The sequence below is a fragment of the Dryobates pubescens genome, chromosome 11, assembly GCF_014839835.1.
Source record: "Dryobates pubescens isolate bDryPub1 chromosome 11, bDryPub1.pri, whole genome shotgun sequence".
Lineage (NCBI taxonomy): Eukaryota > Metazoa > Chordata > Aves > Piciformes > Picidae > Dryobates > Dryobates pubescens.
Genome location: NC_071622.1, coordinates 5,722,040 through 5,740,708, shown reverse-complemented (window position 1 = coordinate 5,740,708; position 18,669 = coordinate 5,722,040). Strand labels below are relative to the sequence as shown.

At 45.1% G+C, this 18,669-nt stretch overlaps 1 protein-coding gene across 1 annotated transcript in view; it reads right to left on the bottom strand.

Moving 5' to 3' along the window:
• Nucleotides 1-18,669, bottom strand: part of TRABD2B (TraB domain containing 2B) — a 329,959-nt gene that overhangs the window by 55,028 nt on the left and 256,262 nt on the right. Inside the window, exon 5 of the mRNA XM_054165237.1 lies at nucleotides 1,757-1,847. Coding sequence (XP_054021212.1) covers nucleotides 1,757-1,847 — 91 coding nt within the window. The remainder of the gene's footprint in view (nucleotides 1-1,756; nucleotides 1,848-18,669) is intronic.

Below are 18,669 nucleotides of genomic sequence, written 5' to 3'. Positions count from 1 at the left end.
GTCAAGCGCATTTCCCCCAGGGACCATGAACAAGAGACACTGCTGCCAAGGTAGGGAAATGCATATGCAGAGGTGCCCCATACTGCAAAAAAGTCATTGTTCAGCAGTGGCTTTACCTCAAGTTTCCTGCCCCATTATGTTATTTCAAGCCTGTGATGATGTGTATAGATGTGTCCCAAGAACATAAGAACAGAGGCTGTTCTTGGACTTCTCTCACTCTACTGTATCTTCCTTTCTTCTCAAGGGCTTGCAAACAGATCATAAATTAATAGTTTCACAATTTCCAGTTGAAATACTTTTCGTGGGAAGATGATACTTTCAACTAAATGAAAATTGCTGAGGAAAGTGTCTGCTTCCCAGGGAGGAGAGTTTCTTTGTCAGAGACCTTAGGAATGGTACAGCTTAGCTGCTTTGGTATAGATTGATTTTCTTTTGTTTGTTTGTTTTCTGTTTTGATGCATTTTTAGACACAGATATTCCTGTGATTTTAGTTAAAAGTTCCAGCTCCAGTCAGTTGCAGCATTTACTGTTCTGCCCTGTGCCATACTGGCCTTTCTGCCTCTGCCAAAGCACTTCTTAAACCTCCCCTGAATTAAACCTCCTCTTCCTTGTGTTTGATAGCTTTTTCCTCCTCACTTCCCCATTGTTATTTAAGACTGTGTTTTTACTGCTCAACATATTCCAAGAAGCATTGAGGATAAATGCTCTGTCAAAGACACTTAGGTACAGTTGAGCCATATTATATTCTACAGGAATCGTTGTGGATGTTTCACAAACAAGTTTAGATCAGCCAGATTTCCCAGCTATAATAAATATAGCTTTTTCAGACACGGTCTACTAGCCCTGCAACTAATCCTCCATATTGAAAATCACCTCATATTTGGACTATGTCATGTCTGCCCACTGGGGAGAGGAGCATGCTGCTAACACTTTCTCCTAATGAGGATAACAACCTTATGGAAGAGCAATCTTGGCCAATTTTTATCTGCAGAATGCAGGGGAAAGGCTAACTTTACAAAGCTAGATGGTCTCTTGCCATCCCTTCCAGTTTTATTGTCCAGGATATCTTTAGACAAAGACCTCATTTAAATGGCCAACACAAAGCCTAGGAAAGGAAGGAAGTCTGTTTTACCAACAAGGGACAGTTTTGTGCCGTATTTTATCTTGCCTTGTAATCAATCCTTCTAGTATATTTGATCAAATAGATGGAGAAGCTCAGGGAATACTAAATCACTTTTTTACCTACCCACCAGGCTTTCCAAGGTGCATCTGCTACATTAAATCTGGTCTTTCAGGCAAACCTGAAATTCCACCTGAAGAAAAGCAGCTTGACAGAGAGGACTGAAAAAAATTAGTTGGTAGCAGCCTACTGCCCTGCAATAGAGAAGCAACTAAAATACCATGGAGAGAAAAAGACAAAACAGCTATGGGGGAGAAGCAGCTGAATGAGATGCTTCTTGAAAACAGAAACGAACTGTGGCACTTCTAATCTGGTATAGTAAAGCAGCTGTGACATGAATAATGTCCCCAAGTGGAAAAAAAACAACCCAGCCACTGAGGCTCCACGTGTTTCCAAAACTCAAACAATGGATGCTACACAATGCAGTTTTTGTCTGGAACTTGGGTGGGAAAGGGAGGCTCCTCTCACCCTCACCCACCTTCTATACTAATGCAATAATCTTGCTTAGTCACAGAAAAAGGATGAGAATAAAGAAGAGGAGAGAAAATGATTAATAATCTGTGGGCAGCTGCTTACTTTCCAATTGGTTGTCCAGGAGGGGTGTGCTCCACTTCAAATCCTGCTTGTCTCAGTACATCAATCACAGTGTTGTTACCCAGGAAGTGACCTAAAATACAGGTAGAAAACAGCACTATCAATCAAACTGTTCCTCTCACTCACTTGAGTTTCTCCTGTTGGAACAACAGGTTTGAGAAGCAAGGTTACCAGAAGCTAGACCAGCTCCAAAATCAAGAAAAGCATGCTATGCATTTGTTACCAGTCAGACTCAGCTATTCATGGAATCATAGAATCAATAAGGCTGGAAAAGACCTCAGAGATCATCAAGTGCAACCTGTCACCCAACACCTTGTGACTAACTAAATCATGGCTCCAAGTGCCACATCCAGTCCCCTCTTGAACACCTCCAGGGATGGTGACCCCACCACCTCCCTGGGCAGCCCATTCCAGTGGCCAATAACTCATTCTGTGAAGAACTTTCTCCTCACCTCCAGCCTAAACTTCCCCTGGCACCGCTTGAGACTGTGTCCTCTTGTTCTGGTACTGGCTGCCTGGAAGAAGAGACCAACCCCCTCCTGTCTACAATCTCCTTTCAGGTAGTTCTAGTTCACCACATAGCCCACTACAGCTTTTGGCAACAGCACAAGGAAGAGACAGCATACAGTCCAATATGGTCTTCTTCCATCTTCTTTAGCCCTCCCTCCCTTCACATGGCCAAGGGACTGGGTGGATAAAAGAAAGCCTTGATGAATTGCAAGTCCACTGCAGCTATTTCTATTACATGCATGGACTGCATGTAAATAAACTTCTAACGTGGATATCTGAATGATCCTACAGTGGCAGAAAGAATATTATAGGGCTTTGACTCATTAATTGGAACAACACACAACCCCAGGTAGCCACCCTGCTCATCATTGTTCATGGACATCGGCTTAGGAAGGTCTCAAGTAGTGCACTGAAGCTGCTAGACTGCACACACTGTGCTTATCTACCTAAAATAGCAATGATTCAGGAATTTCTTCATCCAGCCACCTGCACAGAAGGGTTGGGAGGAGCTGTGATGGTAACCTTATCTCTCCCAAAAGATGAAGATTTAGTCCTGTAATTCAGGGCTCTTTGCTAGAAGTGTAAAGGTCGCATTCCTATTCACAGAAGTAACAAAGAGCCCAATAAGTATTGCAGCATGTACGGGCCTTGAAAGAGTTTACTTAAGGGAGTCCTAGATACTTGAGATCTGAACCAAATCCCACTGCAGTCAATGGGAGCCCTCAAAGGGCTTTGGGTACAGACTCAATAAGGCAGTGTAATCCCTCCAAAGCTTTCAATTTATTGTCAGAGTCCTACACTGTTTTCAGGATATGTTAGATGTACAGAGTAAGGAGGCAAGAAGTCCACCAACAGGTTTATTAAAATCCATGTAGCCCAGTAGCCTGCCTCCAACTGCAGGTAAATGTTGAAGGTATTTAAAGATATATATGACTGACACGAAGAAAGGACAGAACAATGCTCCTCCACTACGTTCATTAGCTTTCAGTTCTGCATGGTTGAGTGCCCCCCATTTTCACCCAGGTCATCACATTTCACTGCAAGCTTTGAATAGACCAATTCACCATCAATGTGCTCAAACTTCTGCCTCTATGTACTTTTTGCCCTGTGACATCTTGCAGCAGGGAGCTCTACCACGTGCTGCGTTGTGAAAACGCGCTCCCCTGGTTTGCTGCTGCCTGGGGAGTGTGTGCTTGCCTTGGGCACCCTGCAAGTGTTTGCAGGAGATGTTTGCAACTGCCTGGCTCCATAGCAGAGCTGAATGCACAGAAGACACAAGGCAGGCAGGACATGCCCGAGTCTCTCTCCACTGTGTAAGGAGCTGATGCAGCCATCAGGAGTCACTCCTAGGACACTTCAGCCATGCTGCACAAAGTCACCATGAATTTGAAAGTAATTTAGTCCCTCATACTCACTAAGCCAGGGTCTCTCTGCTCACACTGCCAACAAGGGCGCTAATTCACATCAGTTGTGGGAGTGATGTAGTCGCATGGCTTGTAGTGCGACTCGCAAGCTCTGCTGAGAGCTTCTGGCCAAAAGACATTTCTTTAAATGATTAAACGTACATTTGCAGAGCCCCAGTGTGTTCCAGCATTCCTCCACTTCCTTTTAAGAAAACTCAGAATTTGATTTTCCCCTGACTGACTGACTTGTAACAAAAGCCAAAGGAGCAGAGAGCAGTCCCAAAAATGCGTTACACACCCTCGGAGATTCAAGAAATAAGACATTTGTGAGTGATTCACTCCACTTGATCATATCCTGGCCTTTTTATGCAGTGGCCAAGGCAAACAAAGGTCCCCATTCTGTCACTGGCAAAGTGACACTGAGAAACCAAAGTCGAACGTGTCGGAGTCAGAGATGTTTCTCAGTCCACAGCAGAGTGCTCTGTTTTGGAGTCTTAAATGCCAAGAGATTTCTTAATGTAAACAATGTCCAAATCCAGCAAATCTTTGACATCATGACAGTACAAATGAGCACAGGTTTAACTGTTTAAACCTGGGGGGAATGGTATGCAACAGCTCTGATTCCTCATCCAAAAAGCAGAAGGACCATCAAAAACGTCAGCTCATCAGCAAAGCCCATGAGTGCCTTCAAGCGACAGATGAAGACCAAAAGCTAATACCTCCTGGACTTCCCATTCCTGCTCTCATGGTATGGAGACTGTGATGAAAGCTGCTAGCTTGTTGGACTGGTGATCTGTTCTGGAGGTTGGCAGAAATATGTAAGCACGGTGAGACGCGTTTCCACAGGGGAAGTCACTGTGACATGTTCAGTGCTCTGCCATACTCCTTTCTCTTGGGAGCTGTTTTCCAGCTATATGCGAGTTTGTGTTGGATTTGGGCTGCAATTACAGGGAACAGAGGAGGTTCCTGCCATGACAAACCCTACCCACATGGGCAAAGAATGTTCCCAGGAGCTCTTCTGAGACCCAGGACTGAATTTCTCTATCACAAATCATCCTACACTCTGCTTCAAGCTCAAGACATGTTCCTTTAGTTTTGGGTTTTGTAACATAAAAGGATAGCAGCTTTCATTTAATAAAACAAACAACAAAACACAACAAGCCAGAACACCTAACTCCAAGACCTTGACTAGATGAAAGCCTTTATTACAAACTGCAGTGAAGATAGTTTCACTTTAGGTCCTACGATTCAATGCACACTAAGGTAATTCCAATGCCCCAAGTCAACCAAAAGAAAAGAAATCAAGAAACAAACCAAAACAAATGCCCAAATAATTCTCCATTCCACACACATCAAAGAGAGCCCAAAGCTTTAACAGCTGCTAGGAAATGGCACAAGCAGGTATCTTCAAAGCTCTACCTTTAGACTCTGTTAAGAATGGAATGGAATGGAATGGAATGGAATGGAATGGAATGGAATGGAATGGAATGGAATGGAATAGAATTAACCAAGTTGGAACAGACCTTTGAGATCATCGAGTCCAACCTATGACCCAACACCATCTAATCAACTAAACCATGGCACCAAGCACCCCACCAAGTTTGCTTTATCCCATGGACATCTGGGTAAGTCACGACCCATCTCACCATCAGCTTGCCCTGTCGATGCATCCTTATGACTGCAAGATTTCTATACAAACCAGCTATGACTTCTACTTGTCTTCTCTGCTCAGACAGGATTTGCATATTGTTATTAGGTTTACATCCATCCTTTTATCTGAAGTCACAGTAACACCTTTATGGCCAACTCATTATCTCATAATGCACATAACAAGCAACTTGAAGTTAAGCTCTAACTCGGTGATGGAAAACCTGATCAGCAGCCTTGCCACACTACACTGGTATCTTCCCTACAGTGGTCATAGAATCATAGAATCAACCAGGTTGGAAAAGACCACAGAGATCATCAAGTCCAACCTATTACCTAATACCCAGCACCTCATGACAACTAAACCATGACTTCAAGTGCCACATCCAACCCTTTTTTGAACACCTCTAGGGATGGTGACTCCACCACCTCCCTGGGCTGCACATCCCAATGGCCAATTACTCTTTCTGGGAAGAACTTTCTCCTTACCCTGAGCCTAAACTTCCCCTGGCACAGCTTGAGACTGTGTCCTCTTGTTCTGATGGTGGTTGCCTGGGAGAAGAGACCAACCCCCACCTATTCACAACCTCCTTTTAGGTAGTTGTAGAGAGCCAAAAGGTCTCCCCTGGGCCTCCTCTTGTCCTCTGGCTTCCCATATGTTCAGAGTATGCAGCAATTTGCCAATCTTTTACAATATCAGTGGATTTTGTTTATACACACACACACACACATATATATACATTTACACACGTGTGTGTATTTATATGTACCTACTAAAACCCTTGTAATTTCTCTGCCTGGCCTGGAAATTTCCTTAAAAAGCAAGAAAAAAAATCAAGAAAGTGCAACTATTGAAAAGTTAGTTCATCTAGAGACATATCAGGCAGAGGAGAGAAACAGGAGAATGCTCTTGCTTCTCTGTTGCTATTCCCTCTCCAGTCTAAGCCTAAATAACTTATTCCTGGAGTATTAACCAAATTTACTTTGACAGCTGATGAAAACTGGATCCAAGAGGTCAGATCATCAACCGCCCCAGGAAAAGCAGACATAAAAGATTTTCTAGATAGGGACTTGAAGTGAAACTCTGTACCTGGGCATGGAGATAAGCAATACAACCTCTCCTAAGAGTTTAAGATTTTAAAAAAGAGTAAAAAACATGAAATTTGTGGATGCAGTCCTTCCACACTCTGAGGGTAAGGAGACAGTCATGGGATTTGCTTGAGGACAAGACCCAGTGCTAAACACTGAGTCATTTCGTACTTTGGACATGATGGCAATGTTGTAGCTAGTGACACTCACTGCACTTGGTGGGGTTTATTCATTAAACTCGATGAGGCCAAGATTATTCTCCTTATCATAGAATCAATGAGGTTGGAAAAGACCTCAAAGATCATCAAGTCCAACCTTTCACCAACTTTTTACCCAAGACCTCATGACTACTAGACCATGGCACCAAGTGCCACATCCAATCCCCTCTTGAACACCTCCAGGGACGGTGACTCCACCACCTCCCTGGGCAGCCCATTCACACAGTATCACAGTATAACTAAGGTTAGAAGAGACCCCAAGGATCATTCAGTCCAACCTGTCTCCACAGACCACATGACTAGACCTATGGCACCAAGTGCCACGTCCAATCCCCTCTTGAACCCCTCCAGGGACAGTGATTCTACCACCTCCCTGGGCAGCACATTCCAATGCCTAACAACTTTCTCAGTGAAGAACTTTCTCCTCACCTCGAGTCTAAACTTGCCCTGGCACAGCTCATGTCTTGATTCTCCAAGAGAGAGGATCTGGAGACACTGGAGGAACACAATATGAGGAACACAATACACAGCATGCTTTCTAACATTAATCAAACACCTTCCATCCGTGCTTTGCTTTTTTAATTAAGAACTGTGCTTTGGACTACACAAAGCAGATGCATGTTATGCATTTCCTTATCTCCCCAAGGTTTCATTTTTCACTAGAAGAAAGGAAGAATAAAGCACTTTGGGTTTTTTTTGTGACTAGAAGGTCAAAAATGCATGGTCTACTTAAAGCATGTGCACGGACAAGCACACACGCTGCTGAAAAGGAAGGCATTTTCTTCCTTTCCTAATGGAATATCCTGAGGCAGAGGGAAACACACTTCTCAACCAACTCTAAGAGTAACAGCCATGTATTTTCTAATTGACCACAGAAACTCTCCTCTAACACTTCAGACATTCTGGTGACCCCCATCAAGAGCATACCTAAGCGTAAGAGACTGCATCCCCCAAACGTTAAATGAACTTGGGTGTTCCTACACAGAAAAATATAACCTTCTTTTGAAGCAGCAAAAGAAAGTTTTTAAACAAATGTTATGTACTTTATCTAGGTCTAGAGATCTCCTACAAATTACTTTGTCTCTTCGTTTCACAATTCTTTGTTCCAGGGCTTAGAAGGATAAAGGGGTACAAAGGAGCAGGAGATAATTCCCTCACAAAGGACCTCCATTGCCAGAGCCTTTGAAGTTGTGCTAAAAAAGCCTTGCTAGCCCATTAGCTGACACACAGCAGAAACCTGAACTGTTTCCATGCACACTACAAGCAGAGCTATTTTCTGCACAATTAGTCATAAAAAGGGCCAATGTAAACTGTGTCGGGAGGTCTCAATTCTTTACATTCTCCACACAGTGAATCAGACGTTATGTATAACGTTTTGCTGCCATTTAGACCTCGGGCTGCTCTGCAATCAGGAGGCAGCAGTCTCTCTATTCCTCCTTCTCTCTCAAAGCAGATTTCCAGGCCTCTTCACATCACCAGAGTGTTTATGGTAGTTAGGCTTCACATGGATTAGCCTAGGCAAAAATGCAGATGCCAAAAGCTGCGTGTTCACAGCTGGGACAAACACTTTTTGCTTCCTTTGCTTGCTGCCTCCAAGAGTGTGCCTCCCTCTCTCCTATTCTGGGAATGGTCAACCTGAATATTTTGGAAGCTAAGCGATAAAATGTCCCAGGAGGAGAATGTGACAAAGAGCTACAGCAAACAGTCCAGGCAATGAATTCTATCTTAGCCTGGAGAAAAGGAGACTCAGGGGTGACCTTATCACTCTCTACAACTACCTGAAGGGAGGTTGTAGACAGGCGGATGATGGGCTCTTCTCCCAGGCAGCCAGTACCAGAACAAGAGGACACAGTCTCAGGCTGCGCCAGGGAAGGTTTAGGTTGGATGTTAGGAAGAAGTTCTACACAGAGACAGTGATTGCCCATTGGAATGGGCTGCCTAGGGAGGTGGTGGAGTCGCCGTCATTGGAGGTGTTCAGGAGACTTGATGGGGTGCTTGGTGCCATGGGTTAGTTGTTTAGGTGGGTTGGGTTGGTTGATGGGTTGGACGCGATGATCTTGAAGGTCCCTTCCAACCTGGTCTGGTCTGGTCTATTCTATTCTATTGCCTTCCCCTCCTCTCCCAGTATCATAGCTGCTTCTATGCCTGCACCCAGCCTCTCTTTGCAAATGAATATAATCATTTAAACACTAGGAGCTCTTTCACCTTTTTTCATGACAGCTCACACTTAGACCATTTTAGCTGACAGAGGATTGCTTGTCTGTCTTCTCAAAGGACTCACTTTCCTGAAACCTCTCTCCAGTGGTAAAGATTGCCTTGAATCAGTATCTCCAGTGCACTTTGACACAGAGCAAGCATTAAATTTGCACACAGGTCTTGCTTTTGCAAGCTGGATCTGGATGTATCTAAAAGTCTCCTCCAGCTTGAGTGCCCTTCTAATGTGAAGTATAATCAGAGCATAAAGAATGACACCAGGCAGCAGATTAGGTGGGTGATACGCAGCATCTATTGGAAAGTATGATATCAGTACTATATCTGATTTTAGATTTCACTGATATCATGAACAAAATTAATGCCTGTGGGGATCCAGCAGCAGGACTTTCAGTCAACAGCCTCAAGAACCCCAGTGTGGCCCCCTCCCCCAGTTAAAGGAGAGGCTGAGGGAGCTGGGGTTGTTTAGCCTGGAGAAGAGGAGGCTTAGGGAAGACCTCATTGCTGTCTATGACTCCATGAAGGGAGGATGTAGCCAGGTGGGGGTTGGTCTGTTCTCCCAGGCAAGCAGCACCAGAACAAGAGGACACAGTCTCAAGTTATGACAGGGGAAGTTTAGGCTGGATGTTAGGAAGAAGTTCTTCACAGAAAGAGTGATTAGCCATTGAATGGGCTGCCCAGGGAGGTGGTGGAGTCACCATCAGTGGAGGTGTTTAGGAGGAGACTTGTTAGGGTGCTTGGTGCCATGGTTTAGTTGATTAGATGGTGTTGGATGATAGGTTGGACTCAGTGATCTCAAAGGTCTCTTCCAACCTGGTCTGGTCTGGTCTATTCTATTCTATTCTATTCTATATGCTGTGCAAGATGAACTCATGGCTGAGTGAAGTGGCATCTCACAGAAACTGAGCAGCCTCAGAGACCACCCCTACTAGATCTGTGGATGGCACCTCAAGCATCCTTGCCACAGAGAGCGTTTGGTGCTCAGACAAAGCCGGGAACTCTACACCTAGCCTTTCAAAAACTCTGACACTCCAGGTTTCTGGTTTTTGTTCCACTGCAAAACAGTTTTACACATGGAAATTTCAGTGTCAGGCAAAACATTGGGGAGGAGAGCTGGAGGTGCAGGGAATGAGCTTTCTTCCTGCTCTGTTTGGCAGGAGTAATCAAGCCCGAAGCATGCTTTAAAAAATACTTTGTACAAGCCACGTGCAATGGTCTTGTAAAGGAGGCTTACATCATAGCCTCCTTACATCATACCACCCCTTCTCCAAGGCAGATGGAGAAATCATTTTCCCTCTCCTGTTTGATGTTGCTGTTCTCTGCAGTTGTGAGGAACTGACTCATAGCCACTTTCAGATGGTCACGGGAAGCAAAGCTATAAAACATAAAAGGCCAAAGCGTGCAGCACTTTGAACGTCCAGTAATCCTCCCATGGCTCTCCTTCATTCTTTCCCTGCATGTAATCACCTCTTTCCCCTCTCAACCATGAGCCCTAACAGAACATGGTCTGGAGAAAGGTCATACCATAGCCAGGGGGGAGAATGGAATGATGAGGGGCCAAAAGTTGAGAAGGTTATTTCAGATTGATAGCAGGGTAATGGACCCCACATTTCTGTTTCCCTGGGGTGTCTTTGAGATCTGCAGTGCAAGATTATACTGAGAGCATTTCAATCTGGGGGACAGACTCCCATAACCCCCTTCTATTTTCTTGTTGCCTCTGTCTCTTCATGTACTTCCCCTTCTGTTCTTCCTCTCTGCTTAGCCCCTTTGAGCATCCCTTCTGTTGAGGGCATCAAGCTATTCTGGAGATATCCAAAACTCACACACTGGAAATCTTTCTCTGGATGTAAAGATAAGGAAAAATGTTTTCACTGTGAGGATCACAGAATACTAGACCAGGCTGCCCAGAGAGGCTGTGGAGTCTCTGTCAATGGAGACATTCAAAATCCATTGGGATGCACTCCTCTGTGACCTGCTGTAGGTGGTGTTGCTGTAGTAGGGGGATTGGAATAAATGACCCTTCCCAAACAAAGTGAGAACTGAAGTGACATCACACCCCTCCCCCCCAAGCATCTCATCACTAGTCAGTCTTATGGAAGAGGATGGGCATCTCCACAGAGCAATTCATCCCAACATCTCAAATACCAGGTTTGGGAAGAACACAGGCCCTCTGTGCAACTCTCTCCACTGACTACATGAGTTTAAATAGCTCCTCTAGCTTCTACATCTATCAGACATGGCATAACAGCCCACCAAGCTACCCTACCAGTACCCAAAAGCTCCTGAAAACTGGACAGAATTGATCCTTCCCTCCCTTTTCTGCTCTGTCCTCCACCTTTCTTGTAGTGTTGACGTGTGCTGGACAGCATGCTCTGGCTGGTTATGAAGCCTTTTGAGCTACTTTGTGTTCTAGCTTTACTTACAGGGCATTAGAAGAATTTTTCTCAGAGAGAAGGTTCAGCAGAGGATGATTCTTTCAGTATGTATTCATAAATAAAGAGCTCACTGGTTATCAAGGATTCAGGTGTAAAGGACAGAGGAAGGTGGATGAGCAGCTCACAATACTCTACCACCTCTTTTGGAGGGTAAACAACAAAGCCTATGACCTGAAGCGTTGATTTTCTAAGATGCCTTCGTTGTGATTGCTGGCATGGGCTGGAACTACTCACCAAGGCAACAAATCTGTGTGAAGAAAATGTTTGGGCAGATAAAAATTTGCCTCTTTGTCCCCAGGTTTTCCTGTGAGTGAAGACAGGGCTTGCTCCTCCTGAGATGGCCATAGTCATTTTCCCCTACAGCAGAATGCTGCCACCACAGGGGATTTCTTTAATTTAGTTACTTTTTCAGGTGCATGCTACTCACTGAAACATGCTATTGGGAACACATCTTTCTATACAAGGATACAATGTAAGGTGGGACTGGAGGTGTGTGCCAGTTATGGAGCCCTGTGATGGCAGACGTGTCTCTGTGTCCCTCGTGTGACCCTCGCCAATGGACAGGGCCAATATACAAAACCTTGGGAACTTCACTTGCTCCCAGCACTGCAGCAGGAGGCAGGGAGATAAGCCTGAGTAAAATCTAAAGAAACCCCAGCATCTCTAAGAATCTTCTTAGGGTGCAGGGGGTTGGTCTCTTCTCCCAGACAACCAGCACCAGAACAAGAGGACACAGTCTCAAGCTGTGCCAGGGGAGGTTTAGGCTGGATGTTAGGAAGAAGTTCTTCCCAGAAAGAGAGATTGGCCATTGGAATGGGCTGCCCAGGGAGGTGGTGGAGTTACCATCACTGGAGGTGTTTAAGAAGAGCCTGGATGAGGCTCTTGGTGCCATGGTTTAGTTGATTAGATGGTGTTGGGTGATAGGTTGGACTTGATGATCTTGAAGGCCTTTTCCAACCTGGTTAATTCTATTCCTATTCCATTCCTATTCAATTCTATTCCATGACTGGCCCAGCCAGCTAGTATGATCAGATGGTGTGGTATGAAGTGCACTGTCTTCATGTACAGAATTGTTTGCCAGCCGTCATCAACACCTCAAGCAGTGAGGAAATCAGTAAGGAAATGCAGTATCTCGGTGGGGTTTTTTTCCTTCCCCTAAGGTACCTCATTAGTGTGCTTGCAGCCTTGCTGAAGTAGACAACATGCTCCCATCTAAACCAAAGTTATCAGCTCTTTCCACATAAGCCACTGCCAGGCCCCCTGGACAGCCGCCACAGTAAAGTCCCAACAGCTGGTGCTAGGCAGGTAGCCTTCGAGTGAAGTGTTTCATATCCCATCGCAAATCCCCTGAGCCATCCCAAACTAGTCTGGAATGCACATGGACCTGCTTGCCAAAGCCAAGCAAAGGTTGGAGTAGGGGGGAGAAAACTCATTTCCATACCTCCCTGCTCCACACTTGTAGTTTGCAAAGAAGGTAACTGTGAATGTGTTACTAAAACACCTACAATGACTTGATGGAGTCTCTGTTCAGGGCAGCTTTGAGCCTTGGAAATTTCCTTGGTCAGTAAAACAGCTTTTTGCATGCATAATATCTCATTGAACTTGTGGAGACATTTGTAAGGCATGGGCCAGTAAGATCCAGATGTTGTAGGACCTCAGCTTGTCTTAGAACACAGCCACTATTAAGAAGTACATCACCTTTCCTTGCCTTAGGAAAAGGGTTCTGGCAGGTAATAAGGATGCACTTAGTAGCTTCCTCTAGTAAATAAATAGTGGTGAGGACTCTGCTATATCACTGCAGGCTCTGGGAATCAAAGGTTTAGTGACTTGCAGAGCTGGACTACTGAGATTTTCTGATTCTTGTTTGGCCTCATGGATGCATTTGGCTTGCACAGTATCCTGTGGCTGCAGTGGTAACCATGCACAGTGTGAAGCAGCACCTCCATCTGCTTAATTTGAACCTGCCCACTGATCCATTTCCACAGGCTCCTCTCAGTTCCTCCAGTTTGCACAAGTACAGTTCTAAATAGAATTTAAAAGCATTGCAATCTCACTCTAGAACAAGATTAAAGCACATCAGGAAAGTCCATTGGAAGCAATGCCTGTCAACTATGTGAAATTCTCTCAAAAGACTACAATGCATACTGGCATTTTCTGTTTGAAAACAACAAATCAAAGCTCCCAGTTGACAAGACATGGATTCTTACTTGTTCTTTCTGGTTTTGAACTCACAGTCAAATCATAGAATTGTAGAATCAATAAGGTTGGAAGAGACCTCAAAGATCATCAAGTCCAACCTGTCACCCAAGACCCCATGACTACTAAACCATGGCACCAAGTGCCCCATCCAGTCCCCTCTTGAACACCTCCAGGGATGGTGACTCTACCACCTCCCTGGGCAGCACATTCCAATGTCTAACAACTCTCTCTGGGAAGAACTTTCTCCTCACCTCAAGCCTAAACCTCCCCTGGTGCAGCTTGAGACTGTGTCCTCTTGTTCTGTTGGCGGTTGCCTGGGAGAAGAGACCAACCTCCCTGGCTACGACCACCCATGAAAGTGAGGTGGGTGTTGGTCTTGTCTCCCTAGAGGACAAGAGAAAATTCCCTCAAGTTGCACCAGGGGAGGTTTAGGTTGGATATGAGAAGAAGCTGCTTTACTGAAAGGGTTATCAAACACTGGAATAGACTCCCCAGGAAGATGGCTGAATCACCATCTCTGGAGGTGTTTAAAAGACGCAGAGATGTGGTGCTGAGAGAAGTGGTTTAGCACCAGACTTGGTTGGACTCGATCTTAAAGGCATTTTCCAACTGAAATGATTCTGGTTTACAGACTCCACTGGTTTCTTCACGTTCCCCAGAAGCTCCTTATTGGTAGTTTATTTGGATTGTGGATGTCTCATGAGTGAAAAACGTAGTGATGACATAGCACAAAACAGCAAATTGCTGGGTCCCTGCAGTTTACAGACACAGGGCAAACTTGGAGCTGATGCAGTGAGTGCTGCTGCTTTCTAGCCCACTTTGTGAGCAGTGCCTTGCTGGCACAGGAAAACAGAAGCCACTTTTCAAGTCTGTTTTAAAAAGGAAACTCTTCAAGAAACCCAAAACCTAGCCAGTAACTTTGCAAATATAAGAGCTGCACATTGTTAGGGCTGTGGATGGTTTCTGCTTTCCCCAGAAAGACCCAGCCGGCCACTGGATGTCACTGTTGTTGCAGGAAAATAGACCAGAAAGTTCACAAATCAGGCTGCGAGTAAGGTGAGGTGAAGTCACCCAACCCTGGAAACAGCCTTTTCTTTCAGTTAATCAGCACAATGCTGGTGGCACTTGGAGGCTGCCCTGCCAGTGTGAACAACTGGAGGCAATGGCACCGAGGTCTCCATCACCATTGAAGGCAAATCCTCCATGGAACTTCCTAACTCACCTGTGTGCAGGCATGTGTCCCCTCTTCTTGCTAACTCCCCTCTGTTTTTGCTGAGATGTGCCCTCTCTGCACTCCTGGGTCTGCATGGCACATCCAACCTGGTCTCCAGTTTAGACTCAACCCTTTTTCTTCTGCCATAGAATGGTGCACACTGCAGCAAGCACATTTCCAAGCTCGTCCTTGATCACAGATTAAAAGCAATTACAGTTTTGCTCTGTGGTTTTAGCTGGCTCTGCTGAAAGGGCAGTTTAGTGTAGCTGCACAATTTTCAAGGCTGGAGTTAATATCTCTGTTGAAAGCAGCTTGGTGCTGCCTACAATATTTGCCTCCTCTGAATTACACCAAGCATCTTCAAATAAACTCCAGCACAGTGGGGAAACGTGCCCTAGAAGAGCATTTTAATTCAGCTAAGGGGGCCTTTGCACCATCACTGTGAGCCTTGCCAGTGCAGGCAATGGACTTTTTCAAGGAGTGCTTTGAGGCTGCAGGCTGAGGCCCTTCCCTCTGTGAAAACAGGAGAAACAAGCCCCAGGAGTCCACAAAATCCTTTCAGTTTGGTGTTGCCAGGCGCAGATGGTGCTGCTGTGGCATTTCAGGAGGTGTAAACTGGGACTTGCCTCCCATCTTACGCTCCAAACTCAAATCCTGCCTGCTCTAGAATCATAGAATCAGTCAGGGTTGGAAGGGACCACAAGGATCATCTAGTTCCAACCCCCCTGCCATGGGTAGGGACACTTCACACTAGATCAGGCTGGCCAGAGCCTCTAACATCAGGAAGCAAACCCACAATACAAGGTGGATCAAAACAATGAACTGTTGCCCCTGAGGAGAGAAGAGGAGCAGGAACACACTACAGATATTTGTTAAGTTGCTTAATACGGCATCGCAAGACTCAGATTCACGTGGTGTGGGAAGAGATCTAGAGCATCTACATCTGGAGTTCTGTCACTTTTGAAGTGCAAAGTATGCCCAAGGTTGGGGAATAATAAAAACAACTGGACTAGAAAGCACCCCTTGTAGTCCATCTAGATGCCATAAATTAGGATCAACTCTGCCCAGGCATGCCAGATCAGCTCAGCTTTGACTCTGAGCATCATGGCATAAATCAGAAAAAGCACATTTTGACCGCAATATTTTTAAAGCATTAGGAGATTCCTTGGCTAGGCCTTTTCTTTATTATGTTTCCTTGCTTTAAAAGGAAAACAGAAGAAACAGTTTGTGAAGGATAGACAGTCCTCTGGCTAAAGGTTCTGTGGTGGAAGTGGTGGGAGTGTCTAGCCAGCAATGGCCAAGCCTGCATCTCCTAGAAGGAGCAGTAAATCTGTCAAAAAGATCATCTGTGTGGTGCTAAAACAGAGCAGACCTGCAGAGATTTTGGGCTGTAAAGGTGCTGTATGAATACAAACAGTGGTCACTCCCAAGCTCATGTGCCACCTCTCTTGTCACAACCCCAGGGATGAGCTCCATCCTGCAAACACTTCCACTTGCAAGCTACTTCCTGCATGCACTCACATCAAGCTTCCACACCCCCTGTGCACAAAGGATACCTTGCTTACAGATGTTAAGTTTAATTGCCCCAAAGGCAGGGATAACTATATTCCTGAAGTACTAATTCATATGTGCTATGCCTGCAGAGTTCTTTTTATTACAGATTTATACCTAATTAGACTATCAAATGTGCATCTACATTCCCCTCATTACTGTTTAGCTTTGTGAGTTCCACCCACACAGACCTATTCTCAGCCTCATGGCCAAACATCTTGACTAATTTCAGTTTAGGGTTGTGTTTTTCTTCCCCCCCCCACATAAATGTATAAACACAGAGATTTTCTATATACATCCACACTTGGAGCAAGCAGAAATATCTGATTTGAATCACCAGTGCATGACTCTGGTTTTACACTGCTATAAACAGTGGTTTTCACTGTTATCTCCCACTGCCTAGCTGTGAAGAGTGGGGGAAAACGACCAACCACAAAGATAAGCACGATTTATCTGGATACTTTGTCCATAATCCTGGTCCAGAGAGCAGACATCTAGTGAAATCAAAGAAGATTCAGCGATCCTGTTGTTTTCCATGACAACAGCTGCCCACTCTGACACATCCAGAAGTTGAGTAAGTTATTATGGAAGTTTAGAAACCTCAAAACCTACACAACAGATTCTGACAAACACTGTGGTTATGTGGGGTCAAGCTTGTTTGAGGAATATGTTAAAATCCAAGCAAACAATCCAGGCCTTTGCCTCCTTTCTGTTCACACACAAGCGTGCACACATCTGCAAGCCCATGGCCCCTCAGCTCAGGAAAGATGCTGACTTGCTGGAAGGTGTCCAGAGAAGGGCAACAAAGCTGGAGAGGGGTTTGGAGCACAAGCCCTATGAGGAGAGGCTGAGGGAGCTGGGGTTGCTTAGCCTGGAGAAGAAGAGGCTCAGGGGAGACCTTATTGCTGTGTACAACTACCTGAAAGGAGGTTGTAGCCAGGTGGGGGTTGGTCTCTTCTCCCAGACAACCTGTGACAGAACCAGAGGACACAGTCTCAAGCTGCCCTAGGGGAGGTTTAAGCTGGATGTTAGGAAGAAATTCTTCACAGAAAGCATGATTGCCCATTGGAATGTGCTGCCCATGGAGGTGGCGGAGTCACCATCACTGGAGGTGTTTAAAAAGAGACTGGATGGGGTGCTTGGTGTCATGGTTTAGTTGATTAGATGGTGTTGGGTGATAGGTTGGACTTGAGGATCTTGAAGGCCTTTTCCAACCTGGTTAATTCTATTCTATGCTGCAATTTGTAGCTCTGCTATTCACAGCCTTCATTAAGGACTAACAGCCCCTGCTTCAGTATCACGACGCAAAATTGTTCACACATGTGGACCAAACAGACACACCAAGGCTGCACCTCATGCTTTCTGAGTGACAAGCTTAATAAGATTACTCTTGATCTTTCTCCTAATAAAGCTGGATGACATTCAAGCAAAGCCTGGGTTTTGTTTTAATGGTATATTAAGGGACTCCAGAGTTTGGCACAGCTGGAGGCCCACACCATCGAACACTGCCAGCACTCCCCTGCGATGTCAGCCCTCCCCTAATGAATATTGATATTTATATCTAGAGATACACACCCAAACATATATTAAATACCTATCATTAGCTGGTCAAGGTCAATACTCTGCATAACAGAGCTGGATGTAGCACCAAGAATGATGGTGTTTCTTTTGTGTTATGAATCACACAGATTAAGCAACCCACGGTTTAGAGAGTCTGCAACATGATGGACTGCTTTTAAACCACATACACCAAAAGGAAGGAGAACAACTCCAAGAGAAAACAAAAGCAGAAGAGAAAAGTGTCATCACCTTGCTGTTTTAAACCTGAGCACAGCAGAGCTTGGAGACTCCTGCTTAACTTTAATAACACCAGCAGCCTTAGCTGACTCCAGGGGAAGCAGTCATTTGCTTGAGATAAGTCAGGGCTTGTGTGTTTGAAGCAGTACGGGTTAGAAGCTAAATAGTGTTAGCTGAGTCACACTGATTTAAACCATCACTGCAACTGTCCTGACGATTACACAAGACAGAGCACAGATCTATCATTCAGAGGAACAGGGAAGATGTAATACTGAATTTTGGTTTTATACTCAGGCTATAGCTATGCCGCTGTGTGTCCATGGGTAGGTACCAGTCCTACAGATAAGTGAATAGAACAGAATAAACCAGGTTGGAAGAGACCTTCAAGATCATCGAGTCCAACCTATTATCCAACACCACCTAATCAACTGAACCATGGCACCAAGCACCCTATCAAATCTCCTCCTAAACACCTCCAGTGATGGTGACTCCACCACCTCCCCAGGCAGCCCATTCCAATGGGCAATCACTCTCTCTGTGAAGAATTTCTTCCTAACATCCAGCCTAAACCTCCCCTGGCACAGCTTGAGACTGTGTCCTCTTGTTCTGGTGCTGGTTGCCT